The following is a 25,148-nucleotide window of genomic DNA, read 5'->3' as shown; positions in this document are numbered from 1 at the left end:
TGTGGGTCTGACCTATGACAATGTCCTACTATGACAATAGTGGTAGAAATGAGAAAAGATTCAAGAGCTAATAAGGTAAACTTGACAAGACATGAATAAACCCAGGTTTCTCACTTGGATAAGTGAAAAAAAAAAAAAGAATACAAACAAGCAGAATGGGCTATTTCCAAAGTGTGGATTAGCTTGAAGGAATTAAAGACTGGAATGATTTGAGCATCAAAATAAATGATAGTGAAATAAATCCCTCAATAAAATAGGAATCTGAGTCCTCGGTGATTTAAAAATAATAAATTGAAAGTTTGATGAATAATGGGATATTTACAAGGTCTTAAAGTGCCTCTCTATAAGGTACTTATCTACTACAAAGGCAAAAGTAGTAACAATACGGAAGTCTGGCAAACATCACCTTCATCAAGTAATCAAAGCTTACATTATCGGTAATGGAATAAATCAAAATCATGTACTGTAAGGGTAAAATTTCTAAGCTGATTCTAAGCCGCAAAGCCTGAGTTAAAGTGTAAAAGACCGGGCATTGTAAAGTCTCTAAACTGCCTGGGTTAAAAAGTAAAAGACCAGGTATTGTTAAAATTCCTCTGCTACCCCCAAAACCTGTAATCCCTGTAGCTGTTAGGACAATACTGGAACTGCCCAGTAAATACTCTCACTGACTCCCTGGTTGTCTAATAACCTGGGACTCTGTGTAGTTTGTCACGTAGTTATTTAGGCCCTAAAACCAATCAGTTTGAATGTGTACTCCGCTTAGAAGTGACCAATCACCCCTGCCCAGCCTGTTCCTGCCAATGAATGTACTAATCATGTCTCAGAGTTGTTGTTCAATTTTCCCGCGCCTCATGATGATTTGTTCTGATCCTCCCCAAAAAGTGTACTTAAGCTCTGCTTGACCTCTGCTCTGGGCTCTGGACTGCTCTATCTTCCTGAGTGAGCCTGGAGCCTCAGCATGCTGAATCAATAAAACCCCTTCTGCCAATTGCATGAAGCCAGTCTCTTGGTCTCTTCCTCCGACGTTTCACCGGACCCTTACAGTACCACTTGATGGGAATGCAATAAGAGCATACCTTCTGTAACATTCCTGTAAAGATGCATATCCTGAAGCTAATCATGAAAAAGCATCAGACAAACACAAATAGGGGGACAATCTACAAAAGAACTGGCCTATACCTTTAAAATGTCAAGGTTATTAAGGTCAAGGAAAGAATGAGGAATTATTCCTGACACAACAATTAAATATAACATGTGATTCAGAATTGGATCTTTTCTGCCATAAAGAATTACTGGCCAAAGTTGAATGGGTTCTGAGGATTAGACAGTATAACATATCAGTAATAATTTCTTGATTTTGATGGTTGTATTGTGTTTATATAGGAGAATTTCCTTCTTTGTAGGAACTATACATTAAAATATTTCAGGATGATGTGGTATCATGTCAGAAACCTACTAAATATGACTAAGGGAAAAACAATTCTTTATGCTGTATTCGCAACTTTTCTTCAAGTTCAAGACTTTTTAAAAAAATTATCAGAGAGCTGGGGTTACAGCTCAGTGGTGGGGCACATGCTTAGCCCTGAGTTCAATCCCCAGTGTTCTACACACATAGCTAGATAGATGAAAGAAAGAAAAATTATTAGAAATGGTTATTCAGATTACAATTCCATTAACTAGGAATCTATTAACAGGGGGAAATTATGACAATTCAAAGGCAGTAGATGCTCTTCTTTTTCTGTTCTTTTAGAATGTCCTAATCTGTGCAGATTAGAGAATAAAATAGTGTGCTCCCACTCAACAGCTGAAAAGCTGCCTGCGTTCTGACGGCCTTGTCCCCCTAGCAGGGGAGTTTCCTGCCCACGTGGCTGGAGTCTCTGCTTCTCAGTGTTTGGTGGCTGCAAGATGCCCCAGAGAGAAGAGGCTGTGTAGAAGGTGGCAGCAGCAGTGGGGTGGAGATAAGGTGTGGCGGCAGCATGAGGGGCCAGACTCATGCAGACTCAACTGCAGAGGCAGTGGCGGAGACCTGAGCGCAAATCTGAGGCTGAGGCAGGGTTGCGCGCCTCTGGTGGAAGTCTGGGCTAAGTAAAGTGGGTGGGTGCCAGCAAGATGCTCTATATTACATATGGAAAATGACAAACCCCCAAAATAGTGAGACCTGGGAAAAGGTGAGTGAGAAAGAAAGCCATACACTGACAGCATTGATCCTTTCCCAATACATTCTTTCCCAGTGATAAAAACAAACCTTGGGGAGGAGTGTCCATCAAACCTAGGAAGGTAATCCTTCCCTAAACAAATCCTTTCTACATACCAACCCCTGACCCCAGGCCCTCCATCTGGTCCAGGAAGATAAATCCAGAGACTGACCAGTGACACCACACTCTCTCCCATTTTGCCCAGTAAAACAGACCTCAAATTTCTGACTGCCCAAGCTGACATGCTCATTAATTAAGTCACTTCTCAGTATAACCTATATAAGCCAGTCCCCTCCTTTGTTTAGGGGCTCATTTTCCAGAGTGGGCCTATTCCTGTTCCTGAATAAAAGGCTGAGATGAACTGTGGAGTTTGTGTCTAACCAGTTCCTTTTGTGCTAATATTTGGTTCCTGGACCAGAACAGGAGTAAAGTGAAATTAACCCTTCCCCATCCTCCCTCACCCTTCCCCTTCCCTTGCAGTTAAATAACCATTGAAGCATCCGGCACACCCAAGGATCTCTAAGGTTGGGGGAACCCCGGGCCATGGCTCATGCAGCTATAGCTGCATCCTCAGACTGACTGCTCCCCCACCGCCCTCCCCACCCTACAAAAAAAGACCCTCCACATCTTCTGAGTCCACTTTGACTGAAAGGCTCCTGCCCGTAAGCAACCCTGAGCTACGTTTTAGCGGCCTATTCTACGTGGTCAGAGCAAGGATTTGTACTGAATCCTTTATTGATGCTGAGGGCATCCACTTTTTGACCCTCTTCCCACACCCTTCTTTGCCTCCCCAATCTTTCCTTCCCTTACACACCCAGCAAATCTCACGGATCAGGGACCTCCTTTCCATTTTGTTCCTACATTCAACACCAGCCTTTACATTCTCCAAAGAGGTAAGACTCCATTCTGTCTCTAGCAGATAAGTATCCTGCTCTGAGATTCCACCTTTTGGCTAGCCTTTTAGCTAACGGGAACCCTGAGGTTCTTCCACCACTGAGATTGGGATAAAAACGTTTCCCCAATCCCCAGTGGAAAAAGTCCAGTCCAGGACTGGCACGTTAGTGACAAAATAGTGCAGAAGATGCTCTGCCCTAAACTGTCACCTATGTCAAATCTCCCCAAATATGGGAACTACCCAGTCTGTCTTTCTACCGATTTTAAGACCCTCTACTCCCAAACTGACCTCAAAATTAAATGCCTTACTAAGGACAACACTCAAATTTGGCCACAATACAAATTAGATAATCAGCAATAACAGCTCAAGTATGAAACCTTTGATCAAGAAATTTGATCTCCAAAATTTAAAAATTACCTATTATCAACTGGCAAAACTGTCTAAAATTTACAGAATGGCAAGGTTGTCAGTTACCAAATGTACTAAGCCCTGTCTCAACTATGGGTAGCAGGGACAATGGAAAGTAGATTGTTCCTAGGGAAAACCCCTCCCAGTATCCACCAACTTTTGAGACACTGTAGGAGCCCTAAGGTGGGTGCAGAATCTGGGGGAGTCAAGATCTGTGGGTCCTTCCCCTACTCCCCACAGGCCCTTCCCCTACTCCCCACAGGCCCTCTGCCTGATGAGCAACACCCATGAAGGTCTTTAAACCTCTGTGCAGGAATGCATTACATACCTGGAGAGAGTGCAGTCAGCTTCCCAAGTCTCCTAACACATCCTAGGAGCCCCGTGTTACAGGGATGGTGAATGCCCAAGCAGCAGGCAAATATTCCCCTTCTGAAGAGATTTTAAGGGCATAACTAGCTGGTAAATGTCCTCCCTTAACCCTGACCAGCCCAACAGCTTGTGGCATGTCTCAGTAAGGAGCATGACATAATAGCTTCACTCCTCAAAAGTAATGGGAGATAATGTTTCATAATTTTCTGCATCCAAACTTGGCCTGATTATCAACCAGGGAAATAAAGGGTTAAAAAGCCCTAAGCAGCCATCTCCCAGGCCTGACTGAACTGAAGTTTGCATTGGAATGCACAAGGAGAGCTCAATATGAGGCCTGAAACTAAAGAAAAAAAGTGTCCATTTAACTTTTCCCTGGATGTGACACAGAAAAATTATTTCAGCCCTCCCCACTCCTCTCTCTCGTTCTTGCTCTCATATTACTTTACTGAAATAAATTAATGGCCATATTATTTTTTCTAGGACTATATAAATTCTATATTTTTGGAGCTCATAATTTAGATTCTGCATGCCTAAGTTAAAATTTCTAATAAGATGTATTTTATGCAACTATAAAGGTTTTTTACACTCTGTTTTGTTCAGAAGCCAATATGCAAGGGTTGACTCTTAATCTAACAGGTTTTATTTTTATTTATTTATTTATTTATTTATTTATTTATTTATTTTTTTAGTTGGCGGACACAACATCTTTGTTGGTATGTGGTGCTGAGGATCGAACCCGGGCCGCACGCATGCCAGGCGAGGGCGCTACCGCTTGAGCCACATCCCCAGCCCCTCTAACAGGTTTTAAAAAGCTATAAGGCCTTTGCTGGCTTGTTCAGTGTATTGTCTTGTCTACATATGTTTGTGTATCAAAACCAACATATAGAGCACTCATAAAATAAAATTCAAAAATATGGATCCAAATACCTTTGACTTACATGATTTAAAAGGTTCAATTTGAACTGGGTAAACAAATGAGAGTAAAAGGTGTCTTTAAAGTTACTAAGTGAATACTGTTCAATACACTCATCTGACATCTTGATTCTTATAGTCAGAAAGTAAATTAGATTTCAGATATATGGGATTAATCTTCATAAATGTATATAAATGTATTTGTTAGACACATCTGATTAATTTGCACAGTCAAAATGCTAACTGTAAAATATAATATCAATCACACTTAATTTCTTGAATTCCATGGAATGATATACTAAAACGTTGTTTGTGTTTTCAGGAACTGGTAAACAAACTGATGTAATTTTATGTATAAAGGGTTCAAAAGTTTCAACTGTGTTTTCAATTAGAGTACTGTAAATAACATAAAGTATTTCATCTTATTAAAAGTAATTTATCTGGGGCTGGGGTTGTGGTTCACTGGTAGAGTGCTCGACTAGCATGTGCAAGGCCCTGGGTTCGATCCTCAGCACCACATAAAAATAAATAAATAAGATAAAGGTATATAAAAAAAGGTAATTTATCTAAATTCAGAAATTTACAAGGGTTGTTTCAGAGTGTGAATTTAAAAAGGGGGGTCAACAGCTAAAGAAAATTAAAAGGTTCTAGATATGAAAGAAAATATATATATAGTAGAAGGAAGAAAATGTTTCTGGGTAACAAAGTCTTTGTGTGATGAAATAAACAACATGAGGATCTAAATAAATGATAAGAAAGTTTGTGTAAGTAAAGGGAAATTTCAACAAGTTTATGTGTAACTAAGTTGGTTATTACATATGTGGAACAATCAGTTAAAGCTATTTAAGGTTTTTCCCTAAGGTCAAATACTAATGGACTAATATAAAACCAAGGTTTAATCTATATGTTAACCTGACAAGGATTTCTTAAAACATTAATTTACTATAAACATTGCATCTATCAAGTTTTATTCTCTAGAGCAACTGGTCTTAAAGAAATTAGAGTTTATCCAACTCTGGTTAAACAACTGTTATTTTAGGTATTATACTACATTACAGAGTCTAAATTTTTCTTTAAAAGCTAAACTTGGTTAATATAAAAAACATCAGTATAGCATACTAAATATGTTCATGTTTTCCAGGTATACCAGTCTTTAAAGCAGGAGGTCTAAAATAAAAAACATTTTATAAACTGAGGTTCTCCAAACTAAAGTTGTCTGTAATGGTAATTTTAGACTTATAAGAATAAGAAATTTGGCTGGACACAGTCACACATACCTGTAATCCCAGTAGCTTGGGAGGCTGAGGCAGGAGGATCACAAGTTCAAAGCCAGCCTCAGCAATTTAGCGAGGCACTAAGCAACTCAGTGAGACCCTGTCTCTAAATAAAATACAAAATAGGGCTGAGGATGTGGCTCAGTGGTTGAGTGTCCCCTGAATTCAACCCTGGTACCCACCTCCCCAAAAAAACAAATTTAATTGGGGATTTATGTATATCATTTCATGTTGTGTAACTGAACCTAAATCTTATATTACTTTTTATACTGGAGTAAAATGTAATATATTTCTAAAAGATAATGAGAGCCTAATCTGTTTAAAGATTAATATCATGAAAGCATTTTGCAACTTTTCCTCACAAAACGAAAGTTAAAAGCTCTCTCAGCCTTTCTTTGATTCATGTTTTAAATGTGATGTTATATTGTGTTAGCTAATGTACATATAGACTCAGGAAATAATATGTGTAAACTTTGTAAAATGACATTTAAGAAAGAAGCAAAGATCAACTTCAGAACTAGAACACTTTACCTAAGATTTGTGAAAAACCCTACCTTACTTGAGATAAGGCTCTGCCTCCCACCTTACTGCATGTTAGAATGGCTCCAAAATAGGCCAGACTTGAGCTCATTTAAAGTTGTGTTCAGAAGATTGATGTTTGTTGTAAAGATTACTGTGATTTCAAAACAGGGGATATAATTTATACCTCAGCCAAAATTCAAGATAGCTATTACACAAACTGAATATGTTTTCACTCTTGTTAATTCATTATGTATTTTCCTTGTAAACTCTATAACTGTTGCTTGTTAATGTTTTGCAGAGATACTGCTTAAAGAACAAACAGACTGGGTTAATTTGAGATAATAAGCAATCACCTACAGGACAGATAGGATATAAAGCTAATTTCCAATGCTAACATTGGATCCCAATTAAATGACTGTAAAGTTATAGACACTGAAGTTAAAGTCCACTACTGTTACTTTAAGACTGGTGAAACTGCCTTGCTAGATGTTTAACACCAAGGCTCAAAGATTAAGGTTAGGAAAAAAAAGGCCAAGAAAAACAATATTTGGCTCCTGCCCTCTGAGTTAGCCTGAACCCAGAGAATGAGAGAACTTCCCTAAGGAGCTTTGCAAGTCTGGGCCACATGACCTCCTGGTCAAGGAGATTAATGAGACCACTAGAGAATGGAAAGCCAATCAGTGTACCTGCTGAAAAGAGGCGGGTCACTGGAGAAGGGAGATATCCATGATGCTTCCAAGGGAAGCCACCTCATCAAGGAGATGGCACTAAAAGAGCTAAGAAGCTCTCTTAAGTTCCCTGAGACTGACCCCTGTGGAAACTCAGCTGACTCTTAGCAGATAGGAACAAGGTCAATTTGAGCAGCTTGGTCTTGAACACCTAGCAAAAACAGTTATAACAAAAATACAGCCATACCTGGGCACTTTAAAAGAAAAACAATAATTATTTTAAATAGAACTTAAGTTGTACACTTGTGTCAGTCTCACAGCCCTGATGCCCCCAAACTTCTGAGATTTATGCTTTGCAAGGCTCATATTTGCCCCTGCCTACCAAAATGAAACTGACCTCTGTACCTTAATTTTTTTTTACTCCTCAAACTGACATTTAACCCCACAACCAAAGCCTACCCATTCCAATAATGGCACACACTAGAATAGGAGAGTCCCCAAATTATTCCCATACTCATAGGGCTAGAAACATCCACCAGGATTAACACAGGAACAATGGGATTAGGAACCTCTATTCACTATAAAAGTAGTGAATAAAATTCACAGGTTATTGCAGATATTCAACAGATCAATGATTGGGTACCAATTTACAAAATCAATTGGACTCCCTGGCATCTGTCGTCCTATAAAACCACTCAGGAAAGAATGCTATTTCTATATAAACCAATTGGAAGTGAATGGTGAGTCTCAATATGGGAAATCAAAAATCGTCATCCATCTTAACTCTTCCCTTCATAAAAAATTCCACCCCACTGCATGTGTATTAAATCCCTATGTTGTATTATCTTGGCCCATTCAAATACAGTATAATGCTTCCCAAAATATATATTATGTTAAATGTGAAGACCATATGTTGCAGCACTGTATTAATCAAACCATATGGAAGAACCCAGAACAAACTGCTATTCTTAAAATGCCAATAGCTACCTATCTCCCTGTAAAATTAAAAGAACCGTGGCAGGAAACACCTTCAGTAGTATTCATGCAAGAGTTGCTAAGACATGTATAGCACCAGGCTAAATGATTTATTGGGTTGTTAACAGCTGGTATTATTGGTCTGACTCGCATCATTGCCTCTACCTTCATGGCAGCAGTGGCCTTACCCAAGAGGCCCAAACAACACATTACCTTCAGCAATTCCATAAAAATTATACTGAAACCTGGCAAACTCAAGTACATATTGATCAGGAAATTCTGAGTAAAGTCCAGAAAATAAAAGATTCTGTTATATGACTGGGGGAACAAATACAAAATTTATGGTAGACCCAGGGACTTCAATGCCATTATAATATTACTCACTTTTGTGTTACTAGAGTTCCATACAATGAAACTGAGGTTCGATGGCAAAGTGTACACAATCATATAATGGGACTTAAATCATTTCACAATGTTTATTTAGATGTATTAAAATCACAATCTCAGGTCCAGGACATGGTTAATGACAAAACATCTAATTTTGATAATGAAGAAATTTGGTGCAGTTTAGCTGAAATTTCTTCCCTTTACCCTTTCAGGTACTTTTCTACACATATAGCTGGATTATTAGCCCTAACTATACTGTTAATTGTATCCCTGTTCTTGTTTTGCATAATTTGTCGAGCAGGATGGAAATAACTAAACCACCAGGAAAATATGGTTCCGAGGTAAATCATGCTTGCTATGCTCCAAAGGAACTGGATCCCTGAAGTCATGAGAATAACATCTCAAATCAGATTGGGCCTTAATTAAGAATAACAGAGTCCTCAGATATATTACATGCCAAAACCATTTTCCTAGCACTAACAAATTAGTTAATCTTCACCTTTCATGCTAGAATTATTCTCCTACCACTAGTAAGCTAGTCTTCATTTTAGATGCTAAAATTGTTTCCCCTAAGCTAACAAACCAGTTCATCTTCACATATTGTTATAATGTTTTTCTTTTCCCCATTTTTAGTTTTACAATTTCTTAATAAAGTGATAAGCTCAGCCACAACAGCTGGGAAATATCTCAGGGCATCTCTCCTCCCACCACTCACTGCCAGATCTTCTGGAGCAACATAGAGAGAACTTCCCCCACACATCCCCCTCTGCATGACCCTCATATTCACTTCCAGGACTCTGATAGGAAGCCCCTCTTCCCTACATCACCCCCTCCCAGCATGAAGCAGTTAGAGACCTTGACACCCAATTTCCTCCTTCCTTTCAGAGTCTGGAATATTAGATATGGAAAATTACAAACCCCAAATAGTGAGACCTGGGTAAAGGAGAGTGAGAAAGAAAGCCATACATTGAGAGCATTCCCAATACATTCTTTCCCACTGATAAAACAAACCCTGGGGAGGAGGTGTCCATCAAACCTAGAAAGGTAGTCTCTGGGAAGAGGCCAAAGCATTAATCCTTCCCTAAACAAATCCTTTCCACATACCAACCACTGACCCCAGGCCCTCAATCTGGTCCAGTAAGATAAATCCCAGAGACTGACCAGCGATACCACATTCCCTCCCATTTCACTCAGTAAAACAGACCCCAAATTCTTGAGTGCCCAAACTGACATGCTTATTAATTAAGTCACTTCTCAGTATAACCTACATAAGCCCAGTCCCCTCCTTTGTTTGGGGGCTCATTTTTCACCAGGAGAGTGGGTCCATTCCCATGGTTTTAATCCCATTCCTGAATAAAAGGCTGAGATGATCCATGGACTTTGCACTGGGCCTAGTCTGGTCATTTTGTGCTAACACCCTAGACCTTGCCTCCCTCACCTCAGGGTCTCACTGAATTGCTCAGGCTGTCTTCAAACTTGGGATTCTTTTGCCTCAGCCTCCCAAGTAGCTGATTTCATTACTAAATATGGTGCATTTTTGGATAAACCCCAAACTGAAAAACATAATGCTCATAGTACTGGGAATGGTTAACATTATGACCAGAGCAGCATGCAAGGATAGAGAGTGGAAATGGAAGATGCACACACAGCTATCGTAGGGAATCCAGATAATATGAATATTGTATTAGTTTGCTTTTCAAATCCCCCTAAGGTCTCAGGTCAAAGAGTCGGAAAAGGATTCAGAGTTGGATAAGCACTTGGAATCAAAGGTTGAAGAAATTATGGAGAAGTCTGATGAGGAAGGAATGCCTGATCTTGCCTATGTCATGTACATTTTGTCTGCAGAAAATACCTCAAATTTACCTCCTGAAGGAGGTCTTGCTGGCAAGTGCAATATTATTGAAGCTGTTTATAGTAGACTGAATCCACATAGAGAAAGTGATAGGGCCTCTGATGAAGCAGAGGAAAGTGGATCACAGGGAAAATTGGTGGAAGCTCTCAGGCAAATGAGACTTAATCATAGTTGGAAACTACCAACAACTTCTGGAGGAGATGCTGACTAGTTACAGGCTAGCTAAAGTAGAGGGAAAAGAAAGCCCTGCTGAACCAGTTGCTGCAGCTACTTCCTCAAACAGTGATGCAGGAAACCCAGTGACAATGCAGGAAAGCGATACTGAATCAGAAAGTGGTCTTGCTGAATTAGACAGCTGTAATGAAGACACAGAACAAAGATGAGTGGTGGAAAATATTACTTTTTTGGTAATATTTTTGTGATCTTTGATTTGGTGATTTTTACTTAGGAAGTATAATGTGTACATTTATATAACCATTTTGTTATTTGAATCTTGGAAAATTAGTTTTATTATATTCAAATAGCCTTGTTTTTTAAAAAGGCCTTTGCATATATCTTTATAAGATAGTTTAAAATTGACTTTTATAGTATTTTGAATTTAATTAAATTATATGTCATTTCACCTTGTATGTAGGCTACCATTTATTAAAGCCAGTAGTAAAATTCATATTTGAAAGGATTAGAAATGACTGATTAGAGAGATTACTGTATGTTGTGGAAAAACTTGTTAATGTAGAATTATACTGCTTATTTTGCATATTAGTACATTCACAGCTTTGTAATAAATTTGTGTTTTCTTTAATAATTTTAGTTCTTAAAAAAATGGCTGATGCTGGCCTGGAATTTTTCTTTCAAGGTTGATGATTTGTGTTTTGTTTGATTTGTTTATATTTAACATCTCTGTAGTTTTAGTTTTAGAAGTTGTGAGATACTGGATATGTGGTTATTTTTTCTTTCTCTTTATTTTTTTGAAACATAAATTTTGAAACCTATGTATTATTCAAACAGCTTTGGTTCGTATAGTCTGTATTGCCTAACTATACACACCAAAATGTATGTCAACCAAGTGTTTAGAATAACATTATAAGTATTTAAGCCCAAATAAAGCATGTGATGTGGAATAATCTAAAAGAAAGAATAAAATAGCTGGGTAGAGTGGCACATATATATAATCCCAGCAACTCAGGAGGCTGAGGCAGGAAGATTGCCAGTTCGAGGCCAGCCTGGGCCATTTAGTGAAACCCTGTTTCAAATTTAAAAAACAATTTTTTAAAGGTCTAGGGATGTAACTCAGTGGTAAAATATCTAAGTTCAATCTCTAGAACCAAACATACACATACATAAAAATAAAATAAAAATTGTAAAGGCCCTTTGTAGTCACAGGATCCAATGTATAAGTATGTATTAAAAATACTAAATAAACCAAGAGTGGTAACACACACCTATAATACCAGCTATTCAGGAGGCTGAGGCAGGAGTACCACAAGTTCAAGGTCAGCCACTTAACTAAACTTTGTCTCAAAAAAAAATTTTAAGAACTTGGGATATAGCTCAGTGGAAGAATGCTTGTTTAGCATGCATGAGGCCCTGGGTTCAATCCCACAGTACTGCAAAAAAAAAAGCAAAAAGAAGAGAGAGAGAGAGAGAGAAAGAAAAAGAGAAGAAATAGAAAACAGAAAAAAATAGAGAAAGAAATACTAAAATAGTACCAGTACCTCCTAAGCTGTCAAGATCCTCAAGAATCCTGCCAAATCTGTGAAATAAAGCAAACTATGAATTAAATGAAAATCATGAGGCACTTTAAGGCAATAAAAATCAATTCTAAAATCATTTGTGGTCATAGTTACACAATTCTCTCAATATACCAAAAACCACATAATTACATAGTTTATATAGGTGAATTGTATGCTTGTGAATTTTCTTAAAACAATTATACAGAAAGGAAATAAAAATAAAAATAAATAAAAATACATCATGTTACCTTACAGTATTTTGAACAGTTAAATATTTCTCTCGTAATTCAGGCTCACTACCCAAAGGCAAGAGAACTTCAATATAACTGTCCTTCATTCTCCTAGGTGGCAGTTCCTTCTGTGACTTAGCCAAAACACTGTAAAGTAACTTCCTTTCCTCCATTGCTTTCACATGGTCTCTGAGAAGAAAAGATGAAACTTTTTACAAACAAGAGCAGCAGTATCCCACAATTCCAGTGATATCCAGGCCAGTCAGATACCATCAAAGGAGGAAATAAGGAGTCTGGACCTACTTCATCTCTTCCTTCTCTTCTTTCCCTCCCACTACTTAGTGAAACTGAAATTTTCTGGTAACTTTTCTTAGGTTTATAGATAAGAAAAACATACTTAGAAGTTATTCAGATATATCCAAATGGATCATATATTCACCTTGATCAAAGAGTTTATTAAAAGAATATAATATTTAAATCAAACTAAAAATACACAGAGATGGACAGAATAGTCTATATGTGAGATAAAGAATAGCCTGTTCCCTGAACTCCAGGTTGCCATTTCTCACTTTGAAAATTCTCAGATTCTCTGTGCCCAGGCTGGCTGGCTGGCTGGCTTACTCTCTTTCTCTCTCCCCCTCTCTTCTTCTCTCTCCCCTTCAATTTTATGAATGAGAGACAAAGGAGGGAAAATGGACTATATCCAAATGAAGTATGAAAGTAAGAACAAAAGGTAAAGAGGAAAATAACATGAAAAAGAGACAAAGGAGAGGAAAAAGAAGAAAATATTTAGGAGGAAAAGAAAGGAGAAACATAGGAATAAAGAACTGAAATATTCACAATATTATTAACTAATATGTCTAATTATTAACTAATTACTATTAGTTATTAATAATTAGTTATATTACTAATTATTAACTAAGATGTCTTTCTAAGCTTAACTTATGAAGTATTATTGCCAGAATGTTTAACCTGCAAAAAATATAGATATAGAAACAAGTTAAATGATACCAAGGAATCCCAGAATAGGGAACATTCTCAAAACAAATGGCTTGGTCTCTTTAAAGTCAAACAAATGGGGGAAAAAGGGGAGGATAACTGTCATTTGTTCAAGATTAGGGGAGAATAAAGTTGAGGAAATCTGAATGTGGATGACTATTACACTACTGTGAGAATTACTGTCTATTTCATTACATAAGAGAATGTCTTATTTGTTGGAGATACATAAAGGCTGATCTTGTCAGCCAATACATGTATATTGGTAAATTTGTATTGAATCCAGATAGTGAGTATTCATTCCTTCTACTTTTCAGTAAATTGAAATTTTTCATATTGAAATTTTTAAAATGTGTCATTCAGCCAACTGCAGTGTGTTACCTATAACCCCAGCAACTGGGGAGGCTGAGGCAGGAGGATCACTAGTTTAAGGCCAGCCTCAGCAACTTATTGAGGCCCTAAGCAACTTAGTGAGACCTTGTCTCAAAATAAAATAATAAAAAGGGCTGGGGATGTAGCTCAGTGGTACATATTCCATAAGCATGTCAAAAATGTTGTTATGAGAATCAGTGAGGTAATGTACCTGAATACACTTTGAAAAATGAACACATGCAAATAATATTATTTTATGACAATTGTACTAAAATGTTAATCTTTTCCCCAATTAAAAAGCCTCTCAACCTATCTCCAAATGCAGGGTTTCCCATCCCTACAATAGGACTATCAACTGAGTCCAAATATAGTGTAACCTTTGGATGAAAGAATGAATGAACACAAGAGTACATACTTCCAGTTTGTAGATGCTCCTACTATCTCCCGCAACTTATCTCGAACTAAAACAAAAATGAAGAGGTTAGTCTATGAAACAAAGAAATATGAGAAGTAGATTATGACAATGAGCTTAAGAACTATGAAAAGCAATTCATGCACTCAAGACTTTAAGACTCAAATTCCCATTTAATACCTTAACAGCTCAGAGAAGGAATCAGGCCTCTGCTCCCTGAAAATGTGAAACAACTATACTATCTTCTTATTTCAAATAAAAATATTTTTGTGCTAATCATTGGCATTTATATAAACAAACAAAAAATGTTAATTATTCACCCAATGGGGTTTTATCACTATCAGGAGTCAAGTCCCTTTAAGATGGAAATATTTTGAACAGGATTCCCACTCATCCTCATATAGGCAGTATTATACCAAATTATTTGGTTCAGGAGCCAATAGTAATATTCATATCTGATATATATAGCTATACATAGCATATATGCACATATATGCTAATTGTTATTATATGTTAAGTATATATACATGTATACTAATATACATTTATTACTATGTATATACATACTAATTGTTAGAACAGTTAAGCCAGAAAAATTAAGCAAAGATGTAAATCAAGGTAAAGTTAAAAATGCAATTTAATTTTAGTTAATGCCCACTGTGCAAGAGTGAATTAGCTTAAAACAAAATGTAAGATCATAACAGAAAAATTGACACTAATTACCACACACACCATGATTCACATGTACTGATGAACATGCTATATGGATAAAGGGAAAATCAATTAGATAATCAGCAGTAACTCAAAACTAAAAAATAAGTCTATCATATTTCATATATTAAGTTCAGGAGTTTTTTAGCATTTCAAAATATATATTCCAGTTATGGGAAATTAACTTAAAATTATCCTTGGTCCTTCAATAACTAAATGATCAAAACCAAATATGGTTAGATTAACATGGACTTTAACTTTCATGAAAAATTGTACTGTTTTCTATGAAACAATTGTATAAACACAACAAATTTGGTACACACTTGAATCATAGTTAAATCATAAAGAACTGCAAAAATGATCATCAGTAAATAAGTCATTTCTATTTTTTTCCTCTTGAGTTCCTAAATAAAATAATGGAGATATAATATCCCAATGTAAAGAAAAATTATGCTCACTGACATGAAATGATTCTTACTATTTAGTCAGTAAGAAGAGAGGCAGGTACTGAGGGGTCAAGAAGAAAAGTAGAATTTTTAAATTTTATTAACATATTTAGTAAATATACACATATATTTACTTAGACCCTTTAATGAAGCCACAATTTTAACTATAATGAATACTCTAAAGGTAATCCATAGTTGGCATATCATATTAGTGAAGTTAACTCTATTAAGCATAGATTAATAGGGTTCCTCTAAGAAAACTATGGACTACAAATCATTAGTTGGTACAACTAATGAATCCACCTCTTATTCAAGCATTAGATCTCTCCCATGTCTCTTCCATGACTTCAGGACTTACACACAGTAAATAGAAATCATTTAAGTAAAATAATTCATTCCTCAAGGCTCCCAGAAACAACAACTCAAATTCTAAATGTGATTTCTACCCAAAGTTATTTTGCAGCTATTGTAGTCATTTTATAAACGAGATGTTTATGAAACATCTACCTTTAATATGTGTGTATCATTAGCCCTAAACTAGCATCCTTTACCCCATTCAAATAAAAGTAAAACAGGGTTTTCTACTGCGTAAGCATAAAAGGTCAACACCCATGCTTGCCTTCTTGAATGTGGAAGATTCCCTGTTTCCCAGGATCCTGGGATCCTTGAGTCAGTCCTCTGCCAGGAATAAGCAGCTCTTTGCTCAAGGCACAAAGCCTGTAAAACAAGATAAAACATAGTTAAAGTTAGTTCCAGGGCTTCTCCCCTGGCAATCTCAAAGGCCTACACCTCCTCCAGAGTATCTGGCTATACCACATCCTTAGTATATACTATCTTAGAGGAATCTGTAGTTGTTTCACAAGTATATACATATTTGCATTTAAGGGTAGTCTATAACTCATCTCTCCAACTAGAATAAATATTTCTTTTTTAATTCGTTTTAGTTGTCCATGGACCTTTATTTAATTTATTTATTCATATGTGTTGCTGGGAATAAAACTCAGTGCTTCACACATGATAGGCAAGCACTCTACCACTAAGCTACACCCTCAGCCCACTAGAACAAATGTTTCCTGAGAGCAGAGAAAATGATCTAATTATATACAAAAAATAAATAACAGATATGAACCAGTTTTAAGGATATAATCTTGCTCTTTCAATTTTATTGGCTTCAGAAGCCCAGAATTGATTTGGCCAAAAACTGAGTAAATTAATTTTGAGGAGTGTTAAGTGGCTGCTTTGGCTGCACTGGAGGAGCAGAGAGAGCAGCGGAGCCAGAGCAGGACATGGGGAGGCCAGCGTGGAAGGATATGTGGTGCCCATCATAAGTTCCTAAGAGTTGCGTTCCACATAGCCCAGCAGCACCATGAAATTCAATCCTGCCATCCAAGCTGCGCGTGACCTCAAGGCAGGGGCTGCAGTGATCTGAAGAATGCAGCTGCTGGGGTCCTTCACCTCTCCCTTCACTGCACTGGTGCTCTGCCCCACTGAGCTCATCAAGTGCCGGCTACAGACCATGTATGAAATGGTGACATCAGGGAGGATAGCCAAGAACCAGAATACAGTTTGATCTGTTGTGAAGACTACACTTAGGAAGGATGGCCCCTTGGGCTTCTACCATGGATTCTTGTCGGAAGCCGCTCTGAAAATATATGCCCTTATATCCTAAGGAAGAGATACTGAACAATTATTGTGCCCCACAATAACTTGGGCTTTACTTCCACTAGGATAATGAGGCATGGCTCCAGGTGTAGGCATCACCCAGTGGAGTTGAGTTACACTCATCTGTTCCTTTGTATTCCTCCCCCTTTGCACTTTTTGGGATAGAATGTTCCATGGAACCTCTCCTTGTGTGTCTCCTATATAATAAAGAATTCCAGTGGCTCTCTTTTTCCATGGACCTCTAAGGTTGGAGAGCCTTCCCAGATTTTGAAAAGGTACTTCTGGGTGTTTGTATGTTCTGTTTGCTATTTTCTTAAGTTATTGGAAAAGTCACATTTGTGAACCTAGCATAGGTCACCAGCTAGGATAGATGGCAATAGACCCTCAAGCACTTTACTTGGAGAAGTACTGGGATATTTCTTCATCTTTGGTGGCTATTAATTGAGCCGGTCGTTGTTTGCATCAGTGATGGAGAGCAAAAGATGAACTAGGCCCTGTGTCTTTGGTGTTAAGTGGTGGAATTGGTGGAATTTGCCTGTGGCTTGCTGTGTACCCAGTGAATGTATCAATCCAGAATTCAAGTTCTTTCCATGTCTGGAAAACAGGAGGGATTTATCAAAACCTTTCTAGGTGTTATGAAAAATGAAGGAATAATGGCCTTATATTCTGGACTAAAACCTACTATGATTCGTGTGTTCCCTGCCAATGGGTCACTATTCTTGGCCTATGAATACAGCAAGAAGTTGATGATGATCCAGCTGGAAGCATACTGAAGTGTCCTGGTGGGCCTGAATCCAGGCACAGGCATTTGAGGACTACTGTTCATCTCAGGGTTTCACAGAGTATAAGAAGAATATGGACTTATTTTGAATTTTTGGGAATTTTGTCTTTGTCTTCCCTTCTCCTACCCTAAGTCTTAAACTTTATGGAAGGACCTCTATTTTACATCATATAATTTCTGCCCACATTGTATTGCTCTTACCGTTGATAGTATATGCAGGGTGGCTGATGGCCCTGTGCATCTAACTTGAAAGGCTGAATGTAGTTTCATCAGGGCATTATTTCTGCCTAAATTTGTATGTATACATGCTTCTTGGATAGTTATATGTTGGGGGAAACATAATTTGGTTTCATGTTTAATCTCAAATATCAAAAAACCCAGAGGTGACCATTTTTCACTAAATGGTTAAAAATGATTGCTTAAACCATTCTAGATGTGTCTCCAAAGTCCACTAAACCTGAGAGGTTAAAGTTTACACATGGGACCTGAAAACTAAAATATCCATCTAGATTTTAGTAGAATATACCTGCATACTGGTGTGGCTTCAACATTCTTGATCAAGCTTCAGAGTAGGCATCTGGGATTTTCCCAAGAAGCTTTACTCTTAAAATAGTGCCATTCATTTTCTAGGTGGGCTCACATTCCACACTTGACTATGTTTGGTATAGCCTAAAAGATGAGGCCTTTGGGAAGCAGTGGTGGCCTTCACCAACTTCCCTTTTTCTCCTTTCCCAAACAGTTTCCCCTGTTCTGGGCCGTAGATTGAGGAAAGGGCCAGGAAATGGGCTATGCTGTGCTATTTGATGATATCTGACAGCAGCTCTTAACCTAATTCCATCTCTGGGTTGAATTATGGGATGTTCTTTTGGCCCAGATCCAGGGCTGCTGATCGACTTTGGACCACCCATTGTCCTCTCTGCCTCACCTGTCAGAAGTCCTTCCAGGAACAGAGAGTGCCAAAGTCAAAAGAGGCCTTTGTTCCCTATTCGGTGATAAAGTAATGATATTTATGGGTGAAGCCCTATTCTCTCAGAACTAGAAAGAGTTTTGTGCTTATATTTCACAGTGAATAATGGCAGGACTGATCCATCCTAAAGTTTACCTTAGAATCCACAACTACTTGCTTTTTCAGTGTTGGAGCCATCTGCATTTGGGGCTGGCAGTTTATGAATTCTAATGAGCATACATGGAGTGTGAATTTACAAAGCAGTGTAACTTAAGAAAAGCAATTTTATTAAAGTAAGTGGTATGTAATACATGTTCCAACCAGAACAAAAACCACAGTTCATCTGATCCCCATAGATTTGAGATGGGCAGCTGTGGTATAAGAGGGTCATTCTTGTCACCTCTAAAGTCAGCCTTATCATTCTATGCTACTCCAAGACCAGTAGAGCACTCTCAGTAAAAAGTGTTCTTAAACAGCCTGCAGAGCCAAAATCATGAAGGCTGACAATTTTAATGAGTCTTACCTTGTATGTCTGTCCCTGAGGGCAGAATGTAAATGCTGGGCAACACCTCCAGTTTCCTTCAGCTTTCTGCTATCAGCCAAGCCTCTGTCAACTCTTAGCCATGGTATCAGGAGAATAGGGTCAGGGAAGCAAGGTACTACCAAATTGGCAGGGTGGAGAGCCAGGGACATTTAGGGTAAGGATTCTTGTCATGCCTGATGTACTCCAGAGCTAGACCTGGTCATTCATTTACCTTTTCTTTATGAGTAAACCATTTTTTCTACTTTTCTCTCCATACAAAATTGCTCAGTAGCTACTGAATGGTGCTTCATCTGAACAGGCATGAATTGCAGCAGAATAGAACATGGGATGGGCTTCTAAGCAGAGAACTGCTTTAGAATCCACAGTCTCCTGCCTGGTGCCCAGGAGCTAGTCCATGTTAGCTCTTTAGGCAGTAGATCTTCTCACAGGCTGTCCCCTCCTCCAGCCACACCTCCCCTGCATATAGTTATCTCCTGATAGCCCACCCATTCAGCTACCTGCCTACAATTACCACCCAGCTAATCCACATCAGTGGCCACAGAGTAAAGAAGCTAACAGCCTGACCATGCTGTTTATTAGCTTAGTGACTTTGGGTAAGTTATCTAACCTCCTAAAGCCTCAGTTTCGTCCTTTGTAAAATGAGGATAATAATCGTATCTATCCCCTAGAACTGTCATAGGGAAAAAGAAGGTAACCACATATTAAACCTTTAGGGACATTCTTAGTATACTGAGAAGTCATCAGAAACTTTAGATATTATTATTCCAGGAAGCCAGGTTTCTCCAAAGTCTCCCCTATAGGTCAAAGAGAAAGACCCAGAAATTTAGAAAGTAAGCCAGACACTATCATTCACCATCTCTGAGTGCAGAATCAATGGTGACAGTAAAGAAGAGTTGATGACAAAAGCACAATAAGTATACATTGGAGAAAAGATAGCCTCTTCAACAAATGGTGTGAGGAAAACTGGAAATCCATATGTAGCAGAATGAGATTAGACCCCTATCTCTCACCCCACACCAAACTGAACTCAAAGTGTATCAAAGACCTAGGAATTAGACCAGAGACTCTACATCTACTAGAAGAAAATGTATGCCCAGCACTCCATCATGTCAGCCTAGGAATTGACTTCCTCAACAACACTCCTGCAGTGCAAGAAGTAAAATCAAGAATCAATAAATGGGATGGTATCAAAATAAAAAGCTTCTTCACAACAAAGGAAACAATCAAAAGCATAAAGAAAGAGCCTACAGAGTGGGAGAAAATCTGTGCCACCTGCACCTCAGATAGAGCATTAATCTCCATGATATATAAAAAATTCAAAACACTTTTAACACCAAAAAACCCAGTTAGTAAATGGGCAAAGGAACTGAACAGACACTTCACAGAAGAAGAAATATGAATGGTCAAAAAATATATGAAGCCAGGTGCAGTGGTGCACGCTTATAATCCCAACAGCTCAGGAAGCTGAAACAGGAGGATCACGAGTTCAAAGTCAGACTCAGCAACAGCGAGGTGCTAAGCAACTCAGTGAGACACTGTCTCTAAATAAAATACAAAATAGGACTGGGGATGTGGCTCAGGGGTCAAGTGCCCCTGCGTTCAATCCCCTGTACCCTCCCCCAAAATGAAAAAATGTTTGACATCTCTAGTAATTAGAGAAATGCAAATTAAAACTAAACTGGGATTCTATCTCACTCCAATCAGAATGGCAATTATCAAGAATGCAAGTATTTCAAGAGCTTTGTAATGTTTTGAACAACTAATAATAAAAAAAGAAGAAAAAAAAGAATGCAAGTACCAATAAATGTTGGTGAAAAATATGGAGAAAAAGGTACATTCATACATTGCTAGTGGACTGCAAATTGGTGCAACCACTCTGGAAAGAAGAATGAAAATCCTCAAAAAACTTGTAATGGAACCACCATTTGACCCAGCTATCCAGCTCCTTGGTCTATATCCAAAGGACTTAAAATCAGCATACTATAATGACACAGCCACATCAATGTTTATAGCAGCTCAATTCACAATAGCTAAACTATGAACCAATGTAGGGGATAAAGAAACTGTGGTATATATACACAACGGAATATTACTCAACAATAAAGAAGAATGAAATTATGGTATCTGCCAGTAAATGGATGGAACTAGAGACTATCATGCTAAGTGACATAAGCCAATCCCCCCCAAAAAAACCAAAGGCCAAATGTTCTCTCCAATATGTGGATGTGAAAAACAATAAGGGGGATGGGGGGACAGAAGTACTTCGGATTAGGCAAAGGGAATGAAGGGAAGGGAGGGAGACTCTGACATCTGTAACTTCACATCACGTACAACCACAAGAATGGGAAGTTATACTCCATGTATGTATGTCAAAGTACATTGTACTGTCATGTATAAGTAAAAAGAACAAATAAAAAAATTTAAATAGCGCTTGGGTGTAGCTCAGTGGTGGAGCACTTGCCTAGCACATGTGAGGCTGCGGGTTCAATCTTCAGCACCACATAAAAAATAAATAAAGGTATTTTGATCATCTATAACTAAAAAAATATTTTAAAAATAAAGAAATAAAAAGAAAAAGAAAGAAATAAAGGAAGGAATTGATGAATGGAGAAACACTTGGGTCAATTTATTTGGAAAAAGATGGTCCTATAACCCTATTCTTTGCATGCAGCCTTAAGAAACTGAAAAATATATTCCTGCAGCACAATAAAGGCATTTTTAAAAATTGAACCCTTTTTAAAAATTGCTGCTTATGGGCTAGAGTTGTGGCTCAGTAGTAGAGTACTTGCCTAGCATGTGTGAGGAACTGGGTTCAAGTCTCAGCACCACATATAAATGAATGAATAAAATAAAGGTTCATCAATATCTAAATTTTTTTAAAATTGCTGCTTATATCAACTATAAATCAATATAACAAATTATCATACTATAAACATAGCATTCAAGTAATGGTAATTTGCACTACAATTTGGTAATCTATCTGCTGATAATCTGATTAAAAATGGGGACCTCTATGCCAGGGGTTGTAGGAATACATTTTTGCCCTACACAAAATGGTATACACTACTTCAAGAGATCCATACACCACTTCCTTTTAACACCCCATGGGCCTCTATATTAAAAAGTCTAATTAAAACCAACATGAGGAAACTGAGGCTTAATTTTCAGATGATATTCCCCAGTGACGGTCAATTAGCACACTGTCAGAGTCCATATAGAACTCACTTCTTAATCCCCCCACCCAACACATACACATTGCACTTTTCACAATTTCAGGTTATTTCCCTTATATACAGTCATGCATCACGTGAGGAAAACAATGGGCCACATATTTTAATTTTTTTAAAGTTTACAGAATAAGGATACAAAAAAATGAAAGTATTTTTTTCACAGATGTACAACATGTTTGTGTTTTAAGCTGACTGACTCATCCAGTCCTACAAGCTCCATTCGTGGTAAGTGCCCTATGCAAATGTACCATTTTTTAATCTTTTCTATCATATTTTTACTGTGTCCTTTCTACATTTAGACACATAATATTTACATTTCATTAAATTGCCTACAGTATTTAGTACTGTACCATATTGTACAGGTTTGTATATCATACAGTCTAGATATGTAGTAGGCTATACTATCTAGGTTTATATAAATAAACTCTATCATGTTTGCATAATGACAGAATCACCTAACACAATTCCCAGAACATATCCCCACTGTTAAGTAATGCATGATTGTATAAGCTAGCACTGAGGTAGAGGTGGGAGAATGGTTTAATACCCCACATCTCAACTCCTCAGGGTCACTGGCTTATCCCCTGAAAACCCCACAGGAGTCTCACAACAAAACTCCTAAGCTTTTAGAAGAAAAGGTCATGAGACCTTTGAAACACTTGGGCACCAGAAACCCATGATGGAACCTTTCCAAAGAAAGAAGACCAAGAATCTCAACCTCTCCTTGACTTGCCTAAGAAGTCACAGCTTAGCTCCATCTTGGGTCCCAAGGTCAGAGTGGCTGGCAAGGAAGAATTTTCAGTGCAATATAAGCAATGCCATTAAAAGGCCCTCTACTCTAAGGAAATACATCAATTTAGAGACTAAACAAAGTCAAGTGACTCTTCTATGAATCTAAAAAAAATAGAAACTACACAGGTTGCACACAACCTAACCATTTCAGTTTTTATTCATTTATGAGCTCTTTCTCTCACTAGACTCTGACAAAGTACCTGCTTACATTTCAACAGAACTCACAAGAAAGTAATTCAGGGTTATGGAAGTTCAGTGCACAGAAAGACTTCCAAACTGGAGGAGAGGAATTCAAGGGAAGACACATGGACAAGATTGTGGAGTTTGCAGAAGTCTCATATCTAATGTAAACGTTAAGTCAGCTGTGGCCCTTGTTGTAATAATTTTCAACCTGTCTTCAAATGGTATAGAAAAGGCTTTCATTTTTTCTAAGTGTTATGAGAGAAAGAGAGAGGTAGAAAGATATACCACCCATCCCTTTAAACTAACAGCAAGGTTCCCAAGAACAGTGAGAGAGATCCAGGACCCCCCCCCCCACAAGAACTGATGAGATCATTGTCAGTCAGAACTACTGTGGATCATTGTCCCAGAATGACTTCAGAAACTAGAGCAGGTGTAAGTCCCCTGGAACTCAGTCAAGCAGAAAGAATCTGGAAGGGTGGGTTGGATGGAGAGAGCCAGAAATGCCCCCAGAGTCTAAAGCCCTCAGTCCTTAATTGTGCCAGCTGGGAAAACGACTTATACTAAAAGGCATTCATTTTCCTTGCCCAAGTGGTCCAGTCAAAGCACCACCTTTATGAGGGCCCTTCTGCTGATTAAAGGTGTAGTTCCAACCCGCATTGGGGCTCTAGTCACACAGTCTAATGTCCTGAGAGCCAAAATGTATCCTGCAATCTTGGCTTACGTTACGATACACTCGGATTCTAAGTGTGCCAAGCGCTTAAGCCTAAAAATAAAGATGAGTAAAGGGCTGGCAAGGTAAGGTGGAACTCCAGATACTGGTTTTCTGACAAGGGGCTACCCCAAAACAGTTTCCAACCACACCCTTGATGAGCAATCAGAAAGGAATTTCAGGGAACTCCCAACTTCCTCCCTTAAAAGTATGGCTTGGCTTTTAATATCAAAATTCCGCACCAGATATCACTAAAGTTGGGCGGGTGTGCCCCAACCCCAGGCCAACAGGTCTGTTTCTGGGCGGAGTCGCGGTGAACAGGCACCCTTTCCCTCCAGGCCCAAATGCCACAACATAGATTCCACCAGCCTCGGCCCGCTTCTTCCGCCCAGGTCCTCTCAGAGCTCCAAGAAAGGGCGTGGGCACTCTCAGCCAGCGCCCTGACATCTCTCCCACGTCCTGCTACCTACCGCAATGCTGCCCGCCTCATCATGCTTGGCTGCTTGGCACTCAGTTGGAGAACCAAGCCCCGCGTACTGATCGGCAGAGGACTGACTACTGAAGTAACACAAGTGCGAGAGTCCGGGCGCGAGCACGAGTGAAAACGGCAGTTGGAATCTCGGTACTCTAGGCGGCACGGGGCAGCGTTGACAGGCCAGGGGCGGGGCCGCGCGGCGTGGGGGCGGGACCACCACGCTGTTCCTGGCAGCCCCTCTGTCCATTCATTGGTGGAAAGCTGGAGCCCGCCTCTATAGAGCTTCCACGCAATCAGCTGCGCCGGGCGTTTTGCTAACCCAAGGACAGGCCTCTTCCCGCCCTTGTTGAGTGAATGAACCAAGAAGTACTGCCGAAGCGTGACACGGAGGCAAGGCGGGGCGAGGCCTAACCTGCAGAATTCTCCCTATCCCTGGCCCTGGTGCCTCCGCTCCTACTCTGAGGTTCTT

The 25,148-nt window shown here is 38.7% G+C and overlaps 1 protein-coding gene and 2 pseudogenes across 2 annotated transcripts in view; 2 read left to right on the top strand and 1 right to left on the bottom strand.

Moving 5' to 3' along the window:
• The window catches only part of Acot9 (acyl-CoA thioesterase 9), a 43,123-nt gene extending 18,248 nt beyond the window's left edge, over window positions 1–24,875 (bottom strand). Inside the window, exons 1-6 of one of the 2 annotated variants that reach the window (XM_026401362.2) lie at window positions 24,675–24,875; window positions 15,977–16,074; window positions 14,933–14,959; window positions 14,204–14,249; window positions 12,439–12,609; window positions 12,173–12,210 (exon numbers count right to left, since the gene is read on the bottom strand). In XM_026401362.2, coding sequence (XP_026257147.1) covers window positions 12,173–12,210; window positions 12,439–12,609; window positions 14,204–14,249; window positions 14,933–14,959; window positions 15,977–16,074; window positions 24,675–24,697 — 403 coding nt within the window. In that variant the 5' untranslated portion in view covers window positions 24,698–24,875. The remainder of the gene's footprint in view (window positions 1–12,172; window positions 12,211–12,438; window positions 12,610–14,203; window positions 14,250–14,932; window positions 14,960–15,976; window positions 16,075–24,674) is intronic. The other variant, XM_026401363.2, reaches the window with a different exon arrangement.
• Window positions 10,278–10,840, top strand: LOC113191592 (protein phosphatase 1B pseudogene; annotated as a pseudogene).
• Window positions 16,644–17,792, top strand: LOC113191575 (mitochondrial ornithine transporter 1 pseudogene; annotated as a pseudogene).
• Window positions 24,876–25,148: the final 273 nt, after the last annotated feature.

The sequence above is a fragment of the Urocitellus parryii genome, chromosome X, assembly GCF_045843805.1.
Source record: "Urocitellus parryii isolate mUroPar1 chromosome X, mUroPar1.hap1, whole genome shotgun sequence".
NCBI classification, from domain to species: Eukaryota; Metazoa; Chordata; class Mammalia; order Rodentia; family Sciuridae; genus Urocitellus; species Urocitellus parryii.
The sequence above is the reverse complement of the archived record's forward strand: the minus strand, read 5'-3'. Positions and strand labels throughout refer to the sequence as shown.